At 38.4% G+C, this 18,731-nt stretch overlaps 2 protein-coding genes across 2 annotated transcripts; both read left to right on the forward strand.

Annotated features, from left to right (window-relative positions):
• The first annotated feature begins 5,860 nt into the window (after positions 1-5,860).
• On the forward strand, positions 5,861-8,600 carry LOC122664049 (zinc finger protein STAMENLESS 1). Its single transcript, XM_043859730.1, has 5 exons — positions 5,861-6,035; positions 6,183-6,298; positions 6,513-6,644; positions 7,021-7,105; positions 7,413-8,600. Coding segments are annotated over exons 1-5 (924 nt in total). The 5' UTR covers positions 5,861-6,033; the 3' UTR covers positions 8,002-8,600.
• Positions 8,601-10,222: 1,622 nt separating this feature from the next.
• LOC122665760 lies at positions 10,223-18,524 on the forward strand. Its single transcript, XM_043861898.1, has 5 exons — positions 10,223-10,524; positions 10,624-11,897; positions 17,587-17,657; positions 17,747-18,082; positions 18,345-18,524. The coding sequence occupies exons 1-5, from the start codon at positions 10,223-10,225 to the stop codon at positions 18,522-18,524; spliced, it is 2,163 nt and encodes a 720-aa protein (XP_043717833.1).
• Positions 18,525-18,731: the final 207 nt, after the last annotated feature.

Genomic DNA, 18,731 nt, shown 5'->3' on the forward strand with positions numbered 1-18,731 from the left:
TCGATTTAGATTGGTATCGGTTGAGACCAATACCGATTCCTGGTCGATCTTGTATCGGTGGGTCAGTATAGACAAAGGTAAAAATATATTTTAAAAAAAAACTATTTTTTTAGAAGAAAATAGGGTAACCTAACTGATGCAGTCCGATAAATATGGTCCCCGATCAGTATCAGTGGAGATGGAGATCGATACCAATTCCTGGCCTATCCTGTGTCGATGGATCGATACGGACAATGAAAAAAATTTAAAAAATAAAAATCTAAATTTTTTAAAAAAGAAAACAGGGGTAAACCTAACCGATCTCGACCAACACGGATCGGTCTACATTAGTTAGATTACCCTATTTTCTTCCCAAAATATTATTATTTTTTAAATATTTTTACCCTTGTCCGTACTAATCCATCGATATGGGATTGGCCAGGAATCGGTATCGGTCTTAGTAGATACCGATCTATTTCGATCGGGATTGGTTAGGTTTACCCCGGTTTTCTTTTTTTTTTTAAATTACATTTTTACCCTTGTTCGTACCAATCCACCGATACAGGATCGACCAGAAATCAATACCGATCTCCAACTCCACCGATACCGGTCCGAAACGATATGTATCGGATTGCATCAGTTAGATTACCCTATTTTCTTCACAAAATTTTTTTTTTTTTAATATATTTATACCCTTGTTTGTACTAACCCACCAATACGGGATCGGTCAAGAATTGGTATTGGTCTTAGTCGATACCGATCCAAATCGATCTGTCAGTTGGGTTTACACTTTTTTGTTCAAAAATTAGATTTTTTTTGTACATTTTTACTAGATCGATTTAGATCGGTATCGACTGAGACCAATACCGATTCCTGGTCGATCTTGTATTGGTGGGTCAGTATAGACAAAGTTAAAAATATATTTAAAAAAAAAAACTAATTTTTTGGAAGAAAATAGGGTAACCTAACCTATGTAGTCCGATAAATACGGTCCCTGATCGGTATCGATGGAGATGGAGATCGATGCCGATTCTTGGCCGATCCCGTATCGGTGGATCGATACGGACAATGAAAAAAATGTAAAAAAAAAATCTAATTTTTTTTTAAAGAAATCAGGGGTAAAGCTAACTGATCCCGACCAACACAGATTGGTCTGCATCGGTTAGATTACCCTATTTTCTTCCAAAAAATTATTTTTTAAATATTTTTACCCTTGTTCGTACTAATCCATCGATATGGGATCGACCAAGAATCGGTATCAGTCTCAGTAGACACCGATCTTTGCCGGTTGGGATCAGTTAGGTTTACCAATGTTTTCTTTTTAAAAAAAATTACATTTTTACCCTTGTCCGTACCGATCCAACGATACAGGATCGGCCAAGAATCGATACCGATCTCCATCTCCACCGATACTGGTCCGGAATGATTTGTTTCGATAAATTAATATATTGTAACTCAAGTTAGTAAAATATAAAATATAACAATTGTTTTCAATTTTGCTTTAAGGATTCTAACATATACTAATTTGCAGAATAAGTTTTATTATATTAGAGGAATAATCTCAAAAGTTGAAACTGAAGAACCATGGTACAACGCGTGCACAAATGTAACAAAAAGGTACACCTCAAGGTTTTCTTTTTTTTAAAAAAATTACATTTTTACCCTTGTTCATACCGATCCACCGATACAGGATCAGCCAGGAATCGATACCGATCTCCATCTCCATCGATACCGGTCCGGAACGATATGTATTGGATTGCATCAGTTAGATTACCCTATTTTCTTCAAAAAAAAAAAATATTTTTTTTAATATATTTATACCCTTGTTTGTACTAACCCACCAATACAGGATCGGTCAGGAATTGGTATTGGTCTCAGTCGATACCGATCCAAATCGATCTGTCAGTTAGGTTGACACTTTTTTGTTCAAAAATTAGATTTTTTTTGTACATTTTTACAAGATCGATTTAGATCGGTATCGGCTGAGACAAATACCAATTCCTGGTTGATCTTGTATCGGTGGGTCAGTATAGACAAAGGTAAAAATATATTGAAAAAAAAAATAATTTTTTGGAAGAAAATAGGATAACCTAACCTACGCAGTCCGATAAATACGGTCCCCGATCGGTATCGGTGGAGATGGAGATCGATACAGATTCCTGGCCGATCCTATATCGGTGGATCGATACGGACAATTAAAAAAATGTAATTTAAAGAAAACAGGGGTAAACCTAACTAATCCCAACCAACACGGATCAGTCTGCATCGGTTAGATTACCCTATTTTCTTCCAAAAAAATTATTATTTTTTAAATATTTTTACCCTTGTCCGTACTAATCCATCGATATGGGATCGGCCAGGAATCGGTATCAGTCTCAGTAGATACCGATCCTTGCCGGTCGGGATCAGTTAGGTTTACCAATGTTTTTCTTTTAAAAAAAATTATATTTTTACTCTTGTCCGTACCGATCCACCGATACAGGATTGGCCAAGAATTGATATCGATCTCCATCTCCACTGATACTGGTCCGGAACGATTTGGTTCGGTAAATTAATATATTGTAACTTAAGTTAGTAAAATATAAAATATAACAATTGTTTTCAATTTTGCTTTAAGGATTCTAACATATACTAATTTGTAGAATAAGTTTTATTATATTAGAGGAATAATCTCAAAAGTTGAAACTGAAGAACCATGGTACAACGCGTGCACAAATATAGCAAAAAGGTACACCTCAAAGGAGCAAAAACAACTTGCGAAAAATGTGCAAATGATGATACAGAGTATACACAAAAGTAAGATTCCAATTTACCAATTAATCAATACAACAAATATTTATTTTAATAGTATTTTAAATTAACAAATTTTCACATTCACAGGTACTTGGTAAAATTCAGGGTCTCAGATGACACAGAAACAATAATTGTGATAATATTTAATGATATTGAAATAACTACCGGATTATCAGCGGTTGAATATGCAAAATCAACAGAAAAGGTAAGCAAATTATATTAATTGTTTAAAATAAATTTACTAAAGTAAATAAATAAATTACTACATTTAAATATATATTTAATGTTTATTTTCTATTTTGCAGCACAAAGAGTTTTTAAAGTCTTGCGTATCCCAACTATACTATTTTTACTTCAAAATTGATTACAGGAACAATTCAAGTAGAACATCCAAAAGAATCGTTGCAGATACACTCAAGAAAAGAAATGCGAAAAAGAAGGAAGTCATTGAATTAGAAGATAATGAAGATAAAAAAATGAAGAAGATAAAAACTGAGAAGGAATAGATTTGGAAAGCTAAAAGGCATAGCTACAAAGAGTGTATTTAGAAGTTATTTAAGGATTGATGATAATGAACAATGTAAGTATTAACGATAGTAGCATTTTAAATTATTTAATCTTAAATTTTACTGCAATTTCTTTTTTGAGAGAATGATTTTAACTTCAAAATAAAGCTAACAATAGAATCACAATAACAAAAGATCAAGAGTTTTATTATTTTTCTATTTCGTTTTAAGCATCTTTCTTTGAAAACAACATCTAAAATTTAAATATGGGTCTTAATTAACTAAACTATAATAAAACGTGGTATTATACAAATTACTATAAAACAAAACAGGACACAACAACCACTACATCAATTTTCATTTAAAAATCAACAGTAGTGTAAAGAAAAGTATATAATGATTCTGTAAATTAGACTCATTAATATATTTACTTAGAATTTATCCACGTATGGTCACACGTGCACCTTTACTAGTATATATATAATTACATGACTTTTTTTTTTTTTACAAATAAATTAAATTCATTATTTATTTATAATGTTAACTTTAACCTATAAAATAGTAAGTTAATTTCTCTATATTTTTTTTTCCCTTCTCCCTTCTGGATGGGCAAATGAATCATCTTCTGTGGAGCACTAACGCTCAAGCCCAAACCTCACCAGCACCCCCCACCCATACCTGCCAGGAAAAGAAAAGGGTAAGTTACTTGATTAAGCTGAGTCATATAATGAATGCAACACTACAGTACCTCGGGCAGAATTTTATAGGACAGATACAGACTGTACATCTCGACTAATTACTTTTTCTCCCTTCCGTTTGGCTCTTGTAATTGTTTTTGCATCTGAAATTGTTGCACTAATGATGCCGCTTTCAGTCATAGACTCATAGGGCAGTAGGCATAACCACTTTGTAGGTTCAAATGATCTGGAAATGTAAAGAGTAAGGCTATTTGGTAATCATGGGGTGTGATTCTGAATGGAGAGTGCCTCAAAATTCCCATGAAATTATTAGACGTGTTAAAACTCAGTATTTTGAAAATTTTGCACAACAGATAATGTTCAAGTCTTATCTCCCTCGTACAAATTTCAATTAACCTGATTTCAAATCCAACAAAAAGAGGACTTGAAGCGATAGAATCTTATGTTTTGAATTTCAATAGATTCGGCCTCTAAGACAATTCAGAAATTACACAAAGTTGATGTTAGTGCAAAAACCATTATTTTGAAATTATTTTACCTACACTGTCTAGGCCATTTCACCTTTATCCTTTCCACCCTCTATCTACCTTATCATACATGCTTTCCAAACTCACATTTACCCATTTTGTGATTATGTGTTGGCTCTCATAAAAACAAGACGTTGCCAACAATGACAACTCTTCAATCATGCCTATTGCCATTGTTTTGACACCACATGCCCAACAATTGGTGAACAACGAAGGGGTATTTGGTTCCCTATGCTTATCTCTTCTACATACTGGCATATGTTCATAAATTTAAGTAAAACCAAAGGTGCATTTGAATTTTTTATTAAAAAAATTTGAGTTCCTTGTCCGATTGTGTAGTGTACGCTAACGCCTCGAGCTCTTTGAGTCTATCTCTCTCCTCCCTCCAATGAAATGACATATTTGCCCTCTATTATGTGAGGAGACAGATATTGACATAGGGAGACACTAGCATACACTACGCAGCCTGGCAATGTTCTCGTCCCAAAAAAAATAAGATATTTTTGTCATATTAAAGTGGGCAAGAGATTATTGCCTAGTCGATCACTTGGCCCTTGAACCAACTTGGGGGCCAATGAGAGCGTGTGCGAGGCATCAACATGAATAGGATTTTTTATTTCACGGGAAGGGTGATAATTTTGGAGTCCAGATCCTCTGCCGTACTACAGGTTGTGCGGTGCACATCTTGCGGCACAAAATAGGCGATGTGTGCCATGCTGACACACTTCATCTCTGTTGTTGTACCGCATGATGTGCACCATACACCCTACAATACGACATAAGATTTTTAATCATAATTTAACATGCTCCTGTGTTTGGATATAGGCTCCTCGTGACAAGGTAACGTTCTTTTTCCCTATAAAATTTTATCCCATCACATAAGAAAAGACCAATCAAACAAGCCAAGGCCAAAGTGAGGGAAAATGGAACATTTCATTATCAATTTACTAACCTCCCTTAAAACCTAGCAATACAAGGTTCCCACTCCCATGACTTTCATTCCCACCCCACCCTTCCCGTCGGCCAAATGGGATGTAGGGCAACGTCTCTCTCATTCTTCCTCATAACACTACTACGCCCTGCTAGAGGTGTCAAATGGTTGGTCTGGTCTGATCTGGTCCGGTCGGATTCATTTTCGAAGATTTTTTCAAATTTTATATATACTGGTTATTAAAAAGAAAAAGAAGAATGAATGTTATCGATTTTTGACACCCTACACCCTACCTAAGCCTCTGTGTCTCACCTCACCTCCTTAAGAAGTCACGATACCCAGTGACCCTAAATTTCCTTACGGCCTTTCAAATTTCAGTGTGTGTGTGAGAGAGAGAGTGAGAGAGGGGGGTCCAGTTGGGCTGGGCTGGCAGGCAAAACTGATAGAGAACTTTCAATCTCCCTCTCCCCAACATCACTTGCCTAGCTTCTATATTACTGTCTCAACTGAAGTCTTATTACTTCACAAGCTTTCGTTATCATCTATCTGGGCCTTTTCGTCACACATTTTTTTTTTCTGTCTTTCTCTGTCTTGGTACCATGTAAGCCTCTATCTCCCTCTCTACCTTCATTACTGTGTTCCTTATTCTACTTCTCTTTCTCTCTCTCTCTCTCTCTCACTCTTCACCTACATTAACCACATTCACTCTCGATCCTTCTGTATATTTATACTCTCCTCTATGTTGCAGGAGACCTGAAAGGAACCCATTAGACCTCAACAACTTACCTGAGGAGTATGGAAGAGATGGTAAACAAGTCCTTGAAGATACCTCCAGCATTGCTACTGAAGCTTCAGATTCTACTCGTAAGAAGAAAACCCAAACCCACTTGGTTTTCTTAAACCTTCACTGCAATTCATTCTCACTCTCTTCTTCTTCTTCTTCTCCTTATTATTATTTCTGAACTAATCTCTTTTTTTTTTTTTTTTTTTTAAGTTTGAAAAAAAAAAAAGGGTTTTTTTTTTTGTTGGGTTCTAAACGAGTGGTCTCATCGAAGTTACTTTATTTGGATGATTACAGGTGGTAGAAGAAAGAAAAGTGGCGGAAAGGAAGGAAAAGATGAACATGCGAAGGTCTATGAGTGTAGGTTTTGTTCCCTGAAGTTCTGCAAATCTCAAGCTCTTGGGGGACACATGAATCGCCATCGCCAAGGCAAGTCCCAATAAATACAACATTTAATAACGTTGACAGAGAGGTGTCTCTCTCTTCTCTCTCTCTCTGTCTCTCTCTCTTAATAACATTTTTTTTCCCTTTTTCTAATAAACAATTTTTTCCAACCTCAAAAAGCTGCTACGTGTAATGAAGTAAACTCTACTGCTACATGAAAGTTCTTAGCATCCCATCACTGATTTTCCATGGAAGTGCTACGAAGCATAGCTGGCTTATAGCCCATCTCATTCATTCATTCAGTCTAACTTTAATCCTTTTCTTTCTTTTTTCTAAAAAAAAAAGTTATTTTTTGCTGAAATTCTTGGTGGGTTTTGTTTTAATTTGATTTGATATGACTTTTTTGTTGTTGGGTTTTCAGAGAGGGAGACAGAAACATTGAACCGTGCTCGTCAGCTAGTCTTCAGTAACGAAAACCTAGCCGCCCAAGGGGTCTCCCATTTAGGGTATGTAATGCCAATTACCCTAATTGCATTTTAAAAAAAACAAAAAAACAAAAAAATCTTCTCTGGATTCTGGTCGGTAGTTTCAAATTTCAATGCTTTTTCTGCAAAATACTTTTTATAATTCTTTATTTTGAGATAAACAAAGGAAGGTTCAGGTACAGATTTGGTAAAAAAAGAAGGTATCTCCTTCTTGATTTCATCAAATCTACAGTGACTGGACCCCAAGTATAGAAATAGGGATAAGGTTCACCTTCTATGTAACATTCTTTCTTTTGTTCTTCTTTCTTTGTATTGAGGAAACTAACAGATTCAGAGATCTGCAAATGGGAAGTGGTCAACAAATCCCATCTGGAAGATATCATCATCATCAAAATGCAAGTATGGGAGGAGACCCATCTATGGCAACCTTCAGACCAGTTTACCCAACAAGAATATTACCACCACCATCTCCACCTCCTCCTCCTCAACCTAATTACCTCTGCAGCTCTTCTCGTTTTGTTTCCTTTCCACCATCTCAGTACCGACCACCACCACCACCAACATCTCCTTTTCCTCCTCATTCCTTGAATGACTACGTGGTTGGCCATGTCTTACCCAACAACAACAACAACAACAATAGAAACCCAAATCAAAATTACAGAGGAACAACAGAATCAACGAATTATACTTGCATTGGAGCACCATTAGGACATGGGTTTCCATCAGATGATGGAAGTAGTGGAAGTGGAAGTGTCAGAAGGACGATGGATTTGTCAGCATCACCATCGGGGGGAGGAGCAGATGAGTCATTGAGTTGGGGTCGTAGCAGCTACGGAGAGAGAGGGACACAACAACAGCAGCAGCAGCAGCAGCGTTTGGATCCTTGGATTAATAGGTTTCAAGATGATGAGTTTTAAGATCTTTTTGAGTAGTGAGAGTAGCAGAAGTTATCAGACAATGCCGTGACATGCCATTCTCAAACAGAAAAAACCAAAAAAACAAAACTGACACAAGAGAGGGAGAGAGAGAGAGAGAGAGAGAGAGAGAGAGAGAGAGGGGAAAAGGGGTTGGTTCTCTTTTCATATCTTAACATCTTATGCAAGAAAGAGGAACCATTTGGTTTTTCTAAGATATTTTGTCGGTTATCTATTTGAAAATGAAATTACAGATGAAGGGCCAGCTTTTGAGCTCATACAAAGAGTCAGCTAGTTTGGCTTTCAGCTGATGATGTCTCTATATGTTTGTGAGAAGGGTTTGTTTTGGAGGGAAACTGGTACTGCTTCAACTGTGAAAAGGAAACTAATTAAGAAGTGGGGCATGTATGGATTCTTCAAAGAGTCAAGGATTTAGATTTCTACTGAAAGTTCCTCATCCCTTTTCCTTTCATTTTGAGATTTATTAGAGATTGTTTTGCATGGGAAAAGATTATATTAACTATTTATTATTATGCTTTCATTCATGTTTTTTCTTTCCAAACTTCTGATTATAATTAATGGGAACATGCTCTCTCTCTCTCTCTCTCTCTCTCTCTCTCTCTCTCTCTCGAAATTGGGGCATCTTATGCTTGCACAATACGAGCAATTGTCTACAGGGCAATGTTTAGCTAGCTAGGGTTCCTTAGCTTCAGTTCAGTCTACCCTAAATTTAAATTTCTTTTTCCCCTTGCCAATGTAAAAGGGCAAATATAACATAGGAAAGTAAGAAAGGAAGACAGTTTGACTAAATATTACTGTGAAACTTCAAAGCCAAACTTAAGTTAGAATAAAGATTGTCATGTTGAGTACCACACTATCACCTACCTGTTCTCTTCAATTCCTTATCTATATATCTATCTATCTTTGAATGATCAAATAGCCAAGCCATTGTAAAAAGGCAATATAAGGACAGTTTAAAGTGATTATTTCCCTTCTAACAATGGAATTTGGGTTGGTTAGTACAATTACAGTTTTTCCTATATTTGCCATGTTGGGTTTTGAGGTGAGAGTACTATATTTTTGTGAATCCCTCTTTGTTTAGTGAATTGCTTTGTAATCGAAGAAAGGTTATTACTCTTGATGTTGTTAGCCTTTAGCACTAACTATCCCATTATTATTGATTATAGTGGAAGGTTTCACATAGAAAAGGTACCCTAGCTTTTCCCTTTCACCTTAAGAAGGGTTTCCACGTTAAAATAAGTGTGCTCTTTCGCAGGTAGCTTGATTTGTTTCAATGTGTTATTATTTTACAAATACTTTGTTATCGTTGTGTATGTCCATTAACTTTCAGACGTGGCAAAATGTTTGTTTTTCCCAACAAATGATATCAAAACTAGGTTCTTGAAATCGTGTATAAAAGATGGAGGGAAACACCACAATACGGATGACTAGCTTCAATGGAGTAATTGTATGATTTGGAAAGAAAATATAGAAGAAATACTATCCTACAAGGATTTTTATGCACCCATAAAGGGTGACACGACGAAACCAACAAAAAAATGTGTGTTACTGAATGGAAGACCTTGGATTGGAAGGCCGTTGGATTTATCCGATAATTTCTGGATGACACAGTTTTTCATTATGTATCTATAGAGAAATTGGCACATTCACTATGAAAGTTATAGAAAAGAAAAACTGCCAACAAAAACGCTTTATAAATTAGAAAGCTTGTGAACCTGAGGCAAAAAAGGAAGCTCAGTTGCAAAATAGTTGAACAAGGTGCAAAGTATTGTGAATCAACTCTCTTCCATTAAGATGGTCCTTGACTGATGATGAGTTACAAGCCTTATTACTTCTCAGCTTGTTACTAGACAGTTGGAAGACACTGGTGGTGTCTCTTAGGAATTCTGCACCACATGGGTGCTTTCAATGAGTCAAGTAACAGGACGTCTATTGAATGAGGAACACAAGAAGGAAATCATTAGGTTCACCTTAACAAGAAGAACTTGTTAAAAAAAAAACCGGGAAAGAAGTAAAAACATATCATGGACACGGATTTTCGCCCGATCTGTCTAGGGAATTTTTTCTTTAAAATCATTCCTAAAATTATGGCTACCTGGCTATCTAGGCGGCTTCTAAGTTAATTTCTAAAGAACAGGGGGCTTTCCAATAGGGGAAAGTAATTTTCTCAAACATAAGGGTGGGTTCTGAATTGACCAACATGATGGCTTCCAAATGTTGTGGGGGAACCTTAGAGATGAAGCTGGATGTCCAAAAGGCGTATGATACGCTGGAATGGAAGTTTTTGTTTGATGTTATGAGCAAATTCGGTTTCTCCCAAAGCTGGATATGCTGGATCAAGGAGATGATGAGATCAACAAAAATGTCGATCCTAATCAATGGTGGACAGGTTGGGTATTTTGGGGTGGAGAGAGGACTAAAGCAGGATGACCCTTTGTCCCTTCTTCTCTTTATTCTGGATGAAGAAGTTTTGTGTCTTGGTTTGACTAATTTGAGGATGAAGGGGTTAGTGAAGGGATTCTTGGCCCTAGGAACACTTTCACCCCATCTCATTTACTTTATGCAGATGATTTGTTCATTTTTATGAATGCTGATATGAAAAAGTGTTCGAAAGGTTAAGAATTTTTTGGACTGCTATCAAGACTATTCGGGGCAGAAAATAAATCTTGAGAAAAGCAAAGTATTTGTAGGGGAAATGTCAGTTCTAAGAAAGCGCAAGGTGAAGGAGGTGCTGCAGATTCCTGAGTGTGTTTTCCCCACTCGTTATCTTGGGGTGGATCTATTCAAGAGGAGAGTAAAAAAAGATTTCATTCTTCCTCTGGTGGATAAATTCAAGGCTAGATTGGCGGGGTGGAAAGGCAGACTATTATCTATGGCTGGAAGGGTGGAATTGGTGAGGTCTGTGATGTGCAGCATTCCGGTACATAACTTCTCGGTGTACCTATGGCCGACTTCGATAATGGAACTAATGGAACGGTGGATTAGAAATTTTATTTGGTGTGGGGACGCTTCTTCTTCAAAGGCTATCACGGTTAGATGGAGCAAGCTATGCAGACCTAAGAGTGAGGGAGGATTGGGAGTGAGAAGACTTAAGGAACTTAACCTTGCTTTACTAGCAAAGTTGGCATGGTTTATAAAGTGTGATAGTTCCAGATTTGTGGACTTCTTGCGGGGGAGACTTCTTACAGCTAATGGGTCCTTAAAGAAGGGGGTGAAGTCCTCTATACTACCTAGCATTCGAAGGGTGTGGGAGATGGTAGGTGTGAACGAGAGATGGATAATTGGCAACGGGAAGAAAATAAATTTCTGGTTTGATCGGTGGGTGAATGGACAACGTGTCTATGATGTCATAGCTCCATACGTCACAAATCCAAGGTCGTTGAAGGACAAGGTTGCCGACTATATTGATGAGGGGGAGTGGAGTTTTCCGGTTCTTAGATCGCCAGAATTGCAGGTGGTGTGTAATCAGATCATGCAAATTAAATTGCCAACTACGGAGCATGAGGACACAAGAGTCTGGGCGTTGACGGAGTCGGGGTTGTTCTCGGTAAAATCTGCATGGGAGGGTATGCGATCCTATGCACCACAGCAAGGATGGGCGAGGCTGGTGTGGCAAAAAGGCCTAGTGCCAAGAGCTTCGGTTTTTGGCTGGAGGCTAACGCATCGAAGTCTCCCAACGGATGAAAATGTAACAAAGCGTGCAGCTCATGGGGCGTCATGCTATGATCTATGCTGTAGGTGCCTGGAGTTAAGCCAGCATATCTTTATTGAGTGCGAATTTGCTGCCAGTGTTTGGGCTGCAACCCTCTCTATGTTTGAGTTGAGTTGGACTGGCTTCCCATCCATTGAAGAGCTTCTCATGGTGGAGGAGGAAAAAGGCAAGTGTGGTGCTCTCAAAAATATGGCCAGCCTTGGTCATACTAGTGTCATATCATATTTGGATGGAATGGAATAGGCGAAGGTTCGAGAATATGCACCGAAGTCAAGTAGCAGTGATAAAAGGCATTTGTAATGAATTAATCGATGTGTCAGCTCTGGAACCGGTGCAAATTTCCTCGGTGGCGGATCTGGTGCTATCAAGGAAGCTCTTTCTCACGGTCAGTCGGCAACCTATTTTGGCAGCCCCCTGCTTAGGGATGGCACAAACTCAATATAGATGGATGCTCTCTTGGGAACCTAGGACGGTCAGGGGCTAGGGGAATTTTGAGAGACCACGATGGGAGGTCTAAGTGCTGCTTTGCTTATTACATGGGGGTTGGAACAAACTTCAGGGCTGAACTTAAGGCTCTTCAACGGCCTACATCAAGCAGTGAGGCTACAGGTGGAGAAACTGTGGATTGAAAGTGATTCGACTGCTTTGGTCATTTATGTGGATAATAACTCACTTCCTTAGAACTTCCAGCAGAGATGGCGGCTCTACAGTGACTACCTAGAAAAGATTGATTGGAGGATAAGTCATTGCTTCAGAGAGATTAATGTGGTAGCGGATAAGTTAGCAAAGCGGGCAGCTTCAACAAGAACGTCAAGTAGCTAGGATGCAGCTCCGACTACATTGGGGTTGAGATGAGGTGGGACGCAACCTTACGGCCAAGATACAGATTTTCTAGGTGATTTGGGGGTTGGTTTTTGTAATATGTTTTTGGTGGTTTCTTCCCTGCTGATGGCCATGCCGAAGGTAAGGAAAGAATTCCAAGAAGTTGGTTTAGTTCCCTAACTGTATTTTACTTTCTTTTCATTTAATACAAACCTCTGCTGACCTTTAGCAAAAAAAAAAAACAAGAAAAGAAGAGCGTAGAAAGCTCAAAAGAGGAGAAGACAGATGAAAAAGACAATGTTGTCATCTACTCATATGGAAATATTGTTATGTTTTCATAGAATAGAAAATTTTGTCACACCTACTTAATGCATTGTTCATAATGATGATCTCATTGATCTTGTTTAGATCCTCTTCTCATGACACATAATGATGGCTAGATGTACACTAAGACAATGAAAATGCAGATGGTGATGTGGCAATGATGATGCTAGTTTGTATACGTGATGTGAACAGGGAAGCAGCCCTTTGAAGAGCCTCCAGTTGAACATTAGTTGATGAGAAGATCTACCAAGGAGCAACAACTGTCTGCTAGAGTTCCACCACATCAGTATATGTAGGTAAATAGGAATTCTTTGAAGAAGCAAAGGCCTATGATTGTGAAAGACATGCAAATGAATTAGTTGCATGATGGAAGTACAAGTTTTAATCGATACGAAATTAGATCCATTCCATGATTGAGAGTTATTTGAGGGACTAGCGCTGCACAGAATGGCATACAGAGAGTGCACATAATTGCACAAATACTGGTATATACAGAATGATGCATGCACAAATAATGGTGCATATATAATAATATATACACTGAGAATGTGCAGGTTGAAGAATGAAGCGAGTAAATCATTTGCTGTGTCAAAGGAACCACACTATAAGATTGGCAAGATGTGGTGGGCACTCCTGCAATGTGAGAAGTTTAATGTTCGTCATAGTAAAAAAATTGTGTTGTAGAGATACACAGATGTTGACATGGCAGATTTGGGAAATCCTTCCTTGTGAGTCAGAGGGGAAGTTTGTTGGGATCCTCCTCACATTAATGAGAAGGGCCACATGGGTGAAGTGGTGAGAAGAGTACCACTCTTCTAATGTCACTATACTCCTTCACTTTCACACGTCTTCTATACTTACCCCTAGATTGAGAGATGTGAAAGATGAAAATCCCTCTTCTTTGTTACATATGTGATTTTCGTATGTGTTTTGTCATTTCTTCCATCTCGTATTGCTGCGAGTGTAAGTGGAGAAGAAAGAGAATAGAAGGTGCTCTCTCTCGAGTTCCTCACGTGGTTGTGATATGGCGGCATCCTCTCTATCAAGAAAAGAAGGGAAGGTGCTATGGTTTTTTTTGTTTTTTTTATTTGTCACGTTAGGTTTTGAGGTGATAATACTATATTCTTGTGAATCCAAAGGGTTATTACTCTTGATGTTTGTTAGACTACAACACTGGCTACTAGCTAGAGAGAAGATCTTGTAATCTCATTATTGATTGATTGTAGTGGAAGGTTTTACCTGGACAAGGTCTCATGGTTTTTCCTTTTCACCTAGGTGAAAAAGGTTTCTATGGTAAAAATTGTGTTTTTTTTCTGATTAGCTTGATTTGTTTAAGTGCGTTATTATTTTACGCATACTTAGTTATCGTTGTGTATCTCTATTAACTTTCACACAAATTGAAAAAAGTTTGTTTTTCCGAACAAGAACCTGATCTAAAATTTATCTTTTGCTGCTACAATTTAACTTCTACTAGGACTAAGAGTGTTAATCAGTTAGTTTGGTTCGGTTTCAGATGGACTGAATCGGTTTTAGTCTATTACTAGGCTCACATGAAACCAAGCCATTAAAAAGGTTTTGATTTGGTCCAATTTATTATCAGTTTTTAATTGGCTACTATAGAGTTCAGTCCAGCCTGATTTCGATTTTCTTTGAATACATAAGGAAATCAATGGAAAAATTCTGAATTTTTATGTTTTCGTTTTCTTATTGGGTCACTATCGGTCCGATTTTGTTTTTCGTTTTCGATCATTCTAATTTAGTTTCAGTTTCTATCGATTTCATTAAACCCCAATCCGAAATCAAACTGATAAACACCTTTAACTAGGACATCCCACCCCCAACCCCAACAAACATGGTTTTAGTGTATGGTATCGGAATGGTTATCAGCAACACGGAAAACCGATAAGATATCGATACGGTATCAGCCTTGATCAGCTGTATCGGACAAATCTATCCCTTGATTTCCTTAAAAATGAGTTTTTGGACCATTTTACCTCTTGTCTGTATCGTGCTATCGATACGGTATCAGCTTGGTATCGATATCGATGACTAGCAAAACCGATACGAATGACCCAATACGATACCGATACTTCGAATCATGCCAACAAGCCAACAAAACACTAAGATATGAGAGAGAAAGAGTGAGAAACCAAACGAATAGAACACCAAATGAAAGAGAGCGAGAGACCACTGAACTGATGCAACACTCGTTGGTTAAATAGCACTACAATACGTTAAAAGTTAATGCCCAGTCTGATGATGCGAAGAGGGGGAGGGGGAGGGGGAGGGGGTTTGCAGAAGAGGACTAGACTAGCCATGGACTCATCATTTTCCCTTGTACCGTTCATCAAAACAATCCGAAGCAGCTTCTTATCATGACAGGTTTCTAACTATCCTTTCAAATACGACATTAAGACAGCAACGAAGAAAAGAAGCAGCTTCTTACGAATAAAATACCCAATCATCCCAAGACAAAAGGTATAAAGAACAAAAAAATTAATTAATTAATTAATTAAATAGATCAATCAAGAAACAGTCTTCGTTTGAAATAAAAAAATAAAAAAAAAAGGCCAACCCAGTGCCAATGCTGCTTCCGCTGCTGTGGGATTTGGGACGGGTCATAATATATGCAACCTTACCCCTGCTTTTGTGGAGAGGCTTCGTTTCACCAATAGAAATATTACTAATTTGAATCACAGTACACATATAATCACATATGATATAGATTCAATTTCTTCACATGTGATATGTATTTGGTTTAAATATGGCAATTCTTATATTGAGTCCTCCTACAGTGGAAATTTTATATTTTATGTCTCTCTAAATATTGTATTTTGTAATTGAGAAGAACTAGGATTCCCTCCAATGCAATCTTATACATTCTCACATTGAGAACATTAATGCGAGGCTAAAATTCTATTCTCAACATGATAGAGCCATTTAAGCTCCACTGAGCTCTCTTTTTTTATGTTTTTTCTTCTGCTTATTCTTCTTCAGCATGGGCAATGATCACACAACTTCGTCCAATGTTGCTCTTGACTCTATCAATGTCGCGGCTGCCGTTTCTCCTATGGCACCTGGTTCTTCCCCCTCTCCTTCATTCAATCAAGCACATCACTATATCTCAATCAAGCTCACACCGAAAAATTTTCTTTTTTGGCAAACACAAATAGAGCCTTTTCTTGATGGCAAAAATTTATTCAGTCACCTTGATGGCACCACTTTGTGCCCTGAAGATCCTCTTGCTACTGTTACTTGGCGCCGTCAAGACTCTATGATACGAAGCTTACTGATTGCATCTCTTTCTGAGGAAGTTTTTCCTTTGGTGATTGGCAAGCACATGAGTCACGATATATGGAAAACCCTCTCCATGGCTTTCTCCTCTCCATCTGAAAGTCGCATCATGTCTTTGAATATGACATTGCAAGGTCTCTAGCAAAAATCGGATGAACCGGTCTCTCAATTTTTGAAGTGCACCAAGTCAATTTCTGCCGAGCTTAATGTTGTCAGTCATGCTCTCCGTCCTAGTGCTTGCAACTTGCACATCTACCATGGCCTCATTCAAAGTTTCGCGATATGGTCTCTTCCCTTCTTACCAGGACTGATCCCATTCCTTAAGATGATTTACATGCCATGCTTTTGAGCCATGAATTTCTTCACAAAACATCAATAAATAAACTCACCATCATTGATACTACTCCCTCTGCCAGTTCTCCTTCAGCAAATACAGTTCACCGTGCGCCTACACCAAGGGACTCCGCTCCTCCTCTCCCAATCGGCATGGCCGGGGCTATCATGGTGGATGCGGTCGGGGAGGTAGAGATCGTGGTTTTCTAGGTCAGCTTTTTGGTGGTAGATTCTGGTGCTCAATTTGTTGTCGCACAAATCACTCTACTGATTGGTGCTACTACCGCCTTCAGTCCGACTACCCTAACATGCCTTCTCTTCCTTTTCCGCCCAATACCACCAACCCTGTGGCACACTACACTTACCCCACCTACCCGCCTTTTTTACATGCTGCCTCACCTTATGGCCACCCCAATCCACCACTTCTCCCTACCCCTCACCCATCCACGACTCTCCCCTAGTACCCTGACACCGGTGCTTCTCACCATGTGGCACTCGACATTCAATCTTCATCCCATTATGATGAGTACAATGGTCAAGATCAATTGCATGTTGGTAACGGTAAGGGCTTACCCATCTCAATTGGGCTTGCCTTGGAAAAATATAACTCTATTTGTACTAGTTTTGATGTTCACTATTCACAACAAGAGATTTACAGTTCAATCTTAAACCTTACAACCCCTATATCAGCAAAGCAGAAGCAATTACTGAACAGCTCAGCTCAATAATCTTCCCAATTTCGACAAAACAGCCAATGACTTTGTTTGATCAGTTTTCGTGGCTACCTTGCTCATGAGATGTTATTAAATCTCTATTACCGAAATGGTGCACGACTATGGTTGATGAGTTTTATGCATTGGTTCGGAATGGAACCTCGTCACTTATTCCCCGAACCCCTTATATGAATTTGATTGGCTGCAAATGAGTTTACCGCATCAAGAGGAAGGCTGATGGTTCTCTTGAACGTTATAAGGCTTGGTTAGTTACGAAGAGGTTTCACTAACAGCATGGCGTTGATTACAGTAAAATATTCAGCCCTGCAATTTAGCCTCCGACAATTTGTTGTGTTCTCTCTATTGCAGTGTCACAAGGTTGGCCCGTTCGTCAACTGGATGTTCACAATGCATTCCTCCATGGGTTGTTGCATGAAGAGGTATATATGTCTCAACCACAGTGCTTTACTGATCCCTCTCTTCCTCAGCATTCTACAAATTACACAGGTCACTCTATGGTCTCAAACAGGCAGCTTGTGCCTGGTTCCATCGATTGTCAAAATTCCGGCTCAATCTTGGCTTTCATGGTTCTCAAATGGATACTTCCCTTCTTATTAGGCAAATGGGTGCACATGTCTGCTATATTTTAATTTATGTTGATGATATTTTAGTCACTGGCAGTGACTCTAGTGTGATGACCTCACTTCTGCAACAGCTATCTAGTGAAATTTCGATCAAGGACCTTGGTGATTTATATTTCATTCTTGGTATTGAGGTTGTTACTCAACCTAAAGGTCTCTTACTTTCTCAGTCTTGTTATATTTCTGATCTTCTACACCACATCGGCATGACAAACTATAAACCGGTAAAGACTCCTATGTCCACCACTTTCAAAAGTTTGGACTCAGGGGGTGCGCGTATGACTATTCCAACCAAGTACCGGTCCATTGTTACAATATGTTACCCTCACTCGCCCTGATGTTTCCTTTTCTGTTAATCGGGTCTGACCATTTATGTATACCCCTACTGAAGGTCACTGACAACTTGTTAAACAAATTCTTTGCTATTTGAAAAGCACCCACACACATGGACTCTTAATTAAGCGATCTCCCTCTCGTAACCTACAGGCGTTTACTGATGCTGATTGGACCGGTGATGGTATTGATCGGAAATCAACTAGTGGGTTTGCGGTTTTTCTCAGTCCAAACTTGATTTCTTGGATTTCTCGTACACAGCGGACCGTTGCCCGTTCTTCTATAAAGGCCGAATACAAAATCTTGGCTGACGCGTCAGCTGAATTAATCTGACTGGAATCTTTACTTTGTGAGCTTGGATATCCTCTTAATGGTCCCCCAATCTTATGGTGTGACAATATTAGGGTCACGTATCTCTCTGCCAATCCAATGTTTCATGCCCGTACGAAGCATGTGGATCAAGGTGGACTTTCATTTTGTTCGTGATCGAGTGGCCAAGAAACAATTAAAAGTTCAATTCATCTCAACTAATGATCCACT

The sequence above is a fragment of the Telopea speciosissima genome, chromosome 6 (assembly GCF_018873765.1).
Source record: "Telopea speciosissima isolate NSW1024214 ecotype Mountain lineage chromosome 6, Tspe_v1, whole genome shotgun sequence".
NCBI classification, from domain to species: Eukaryota; Viridiplantae; Streptophyta; class Magnoliopsida; order Proteales; family Proteaceae; genus Telopea; species Telopea speciosissima.

Excerpts from the sequence above, each read along its gene's own strand:
- LOC122664049 (XM_043859730.1), top strand. Across the intron at positions 6,299-6,512 it reads TGAAGCTTCAGATTCTACTC|GTGGTAGAAGAAAGAAAAGT; the intron begins GTAAGAAGAAAA and ends GGATGATTACAG. Across the intron at positions 7,106-7,412 it reads CAAGGGGTCTCCCATTTAGG|ATTCAGAGATCTGCAAATGG; the intron begins GTATGTAATGCC and ends GGAAACTAACAG.
- LOC122665760 (XM_043861898.1), top strand. The coding sequence starts at position 10,223 with ATGGCTTCCAAATGTTGTGGGGGAACCTTAGAGATGAAGCTGGATGTC. Across the intron at positions 17,658-17,746 it reads ATGGGTTGTTGCATGAAGAG|GCAGCTTGTGCCTGGTTCCA; the intron begins GTATATATGTCT and ends GGTCTCAAACAG. Across the intron at positions 18,083-18,344 it reads GCATGACAAACTATAAACCG|GCGTTTACTGATGCTGATTG; the intron begins GTAAAGACTCCT and ends CGTAACCTACAG.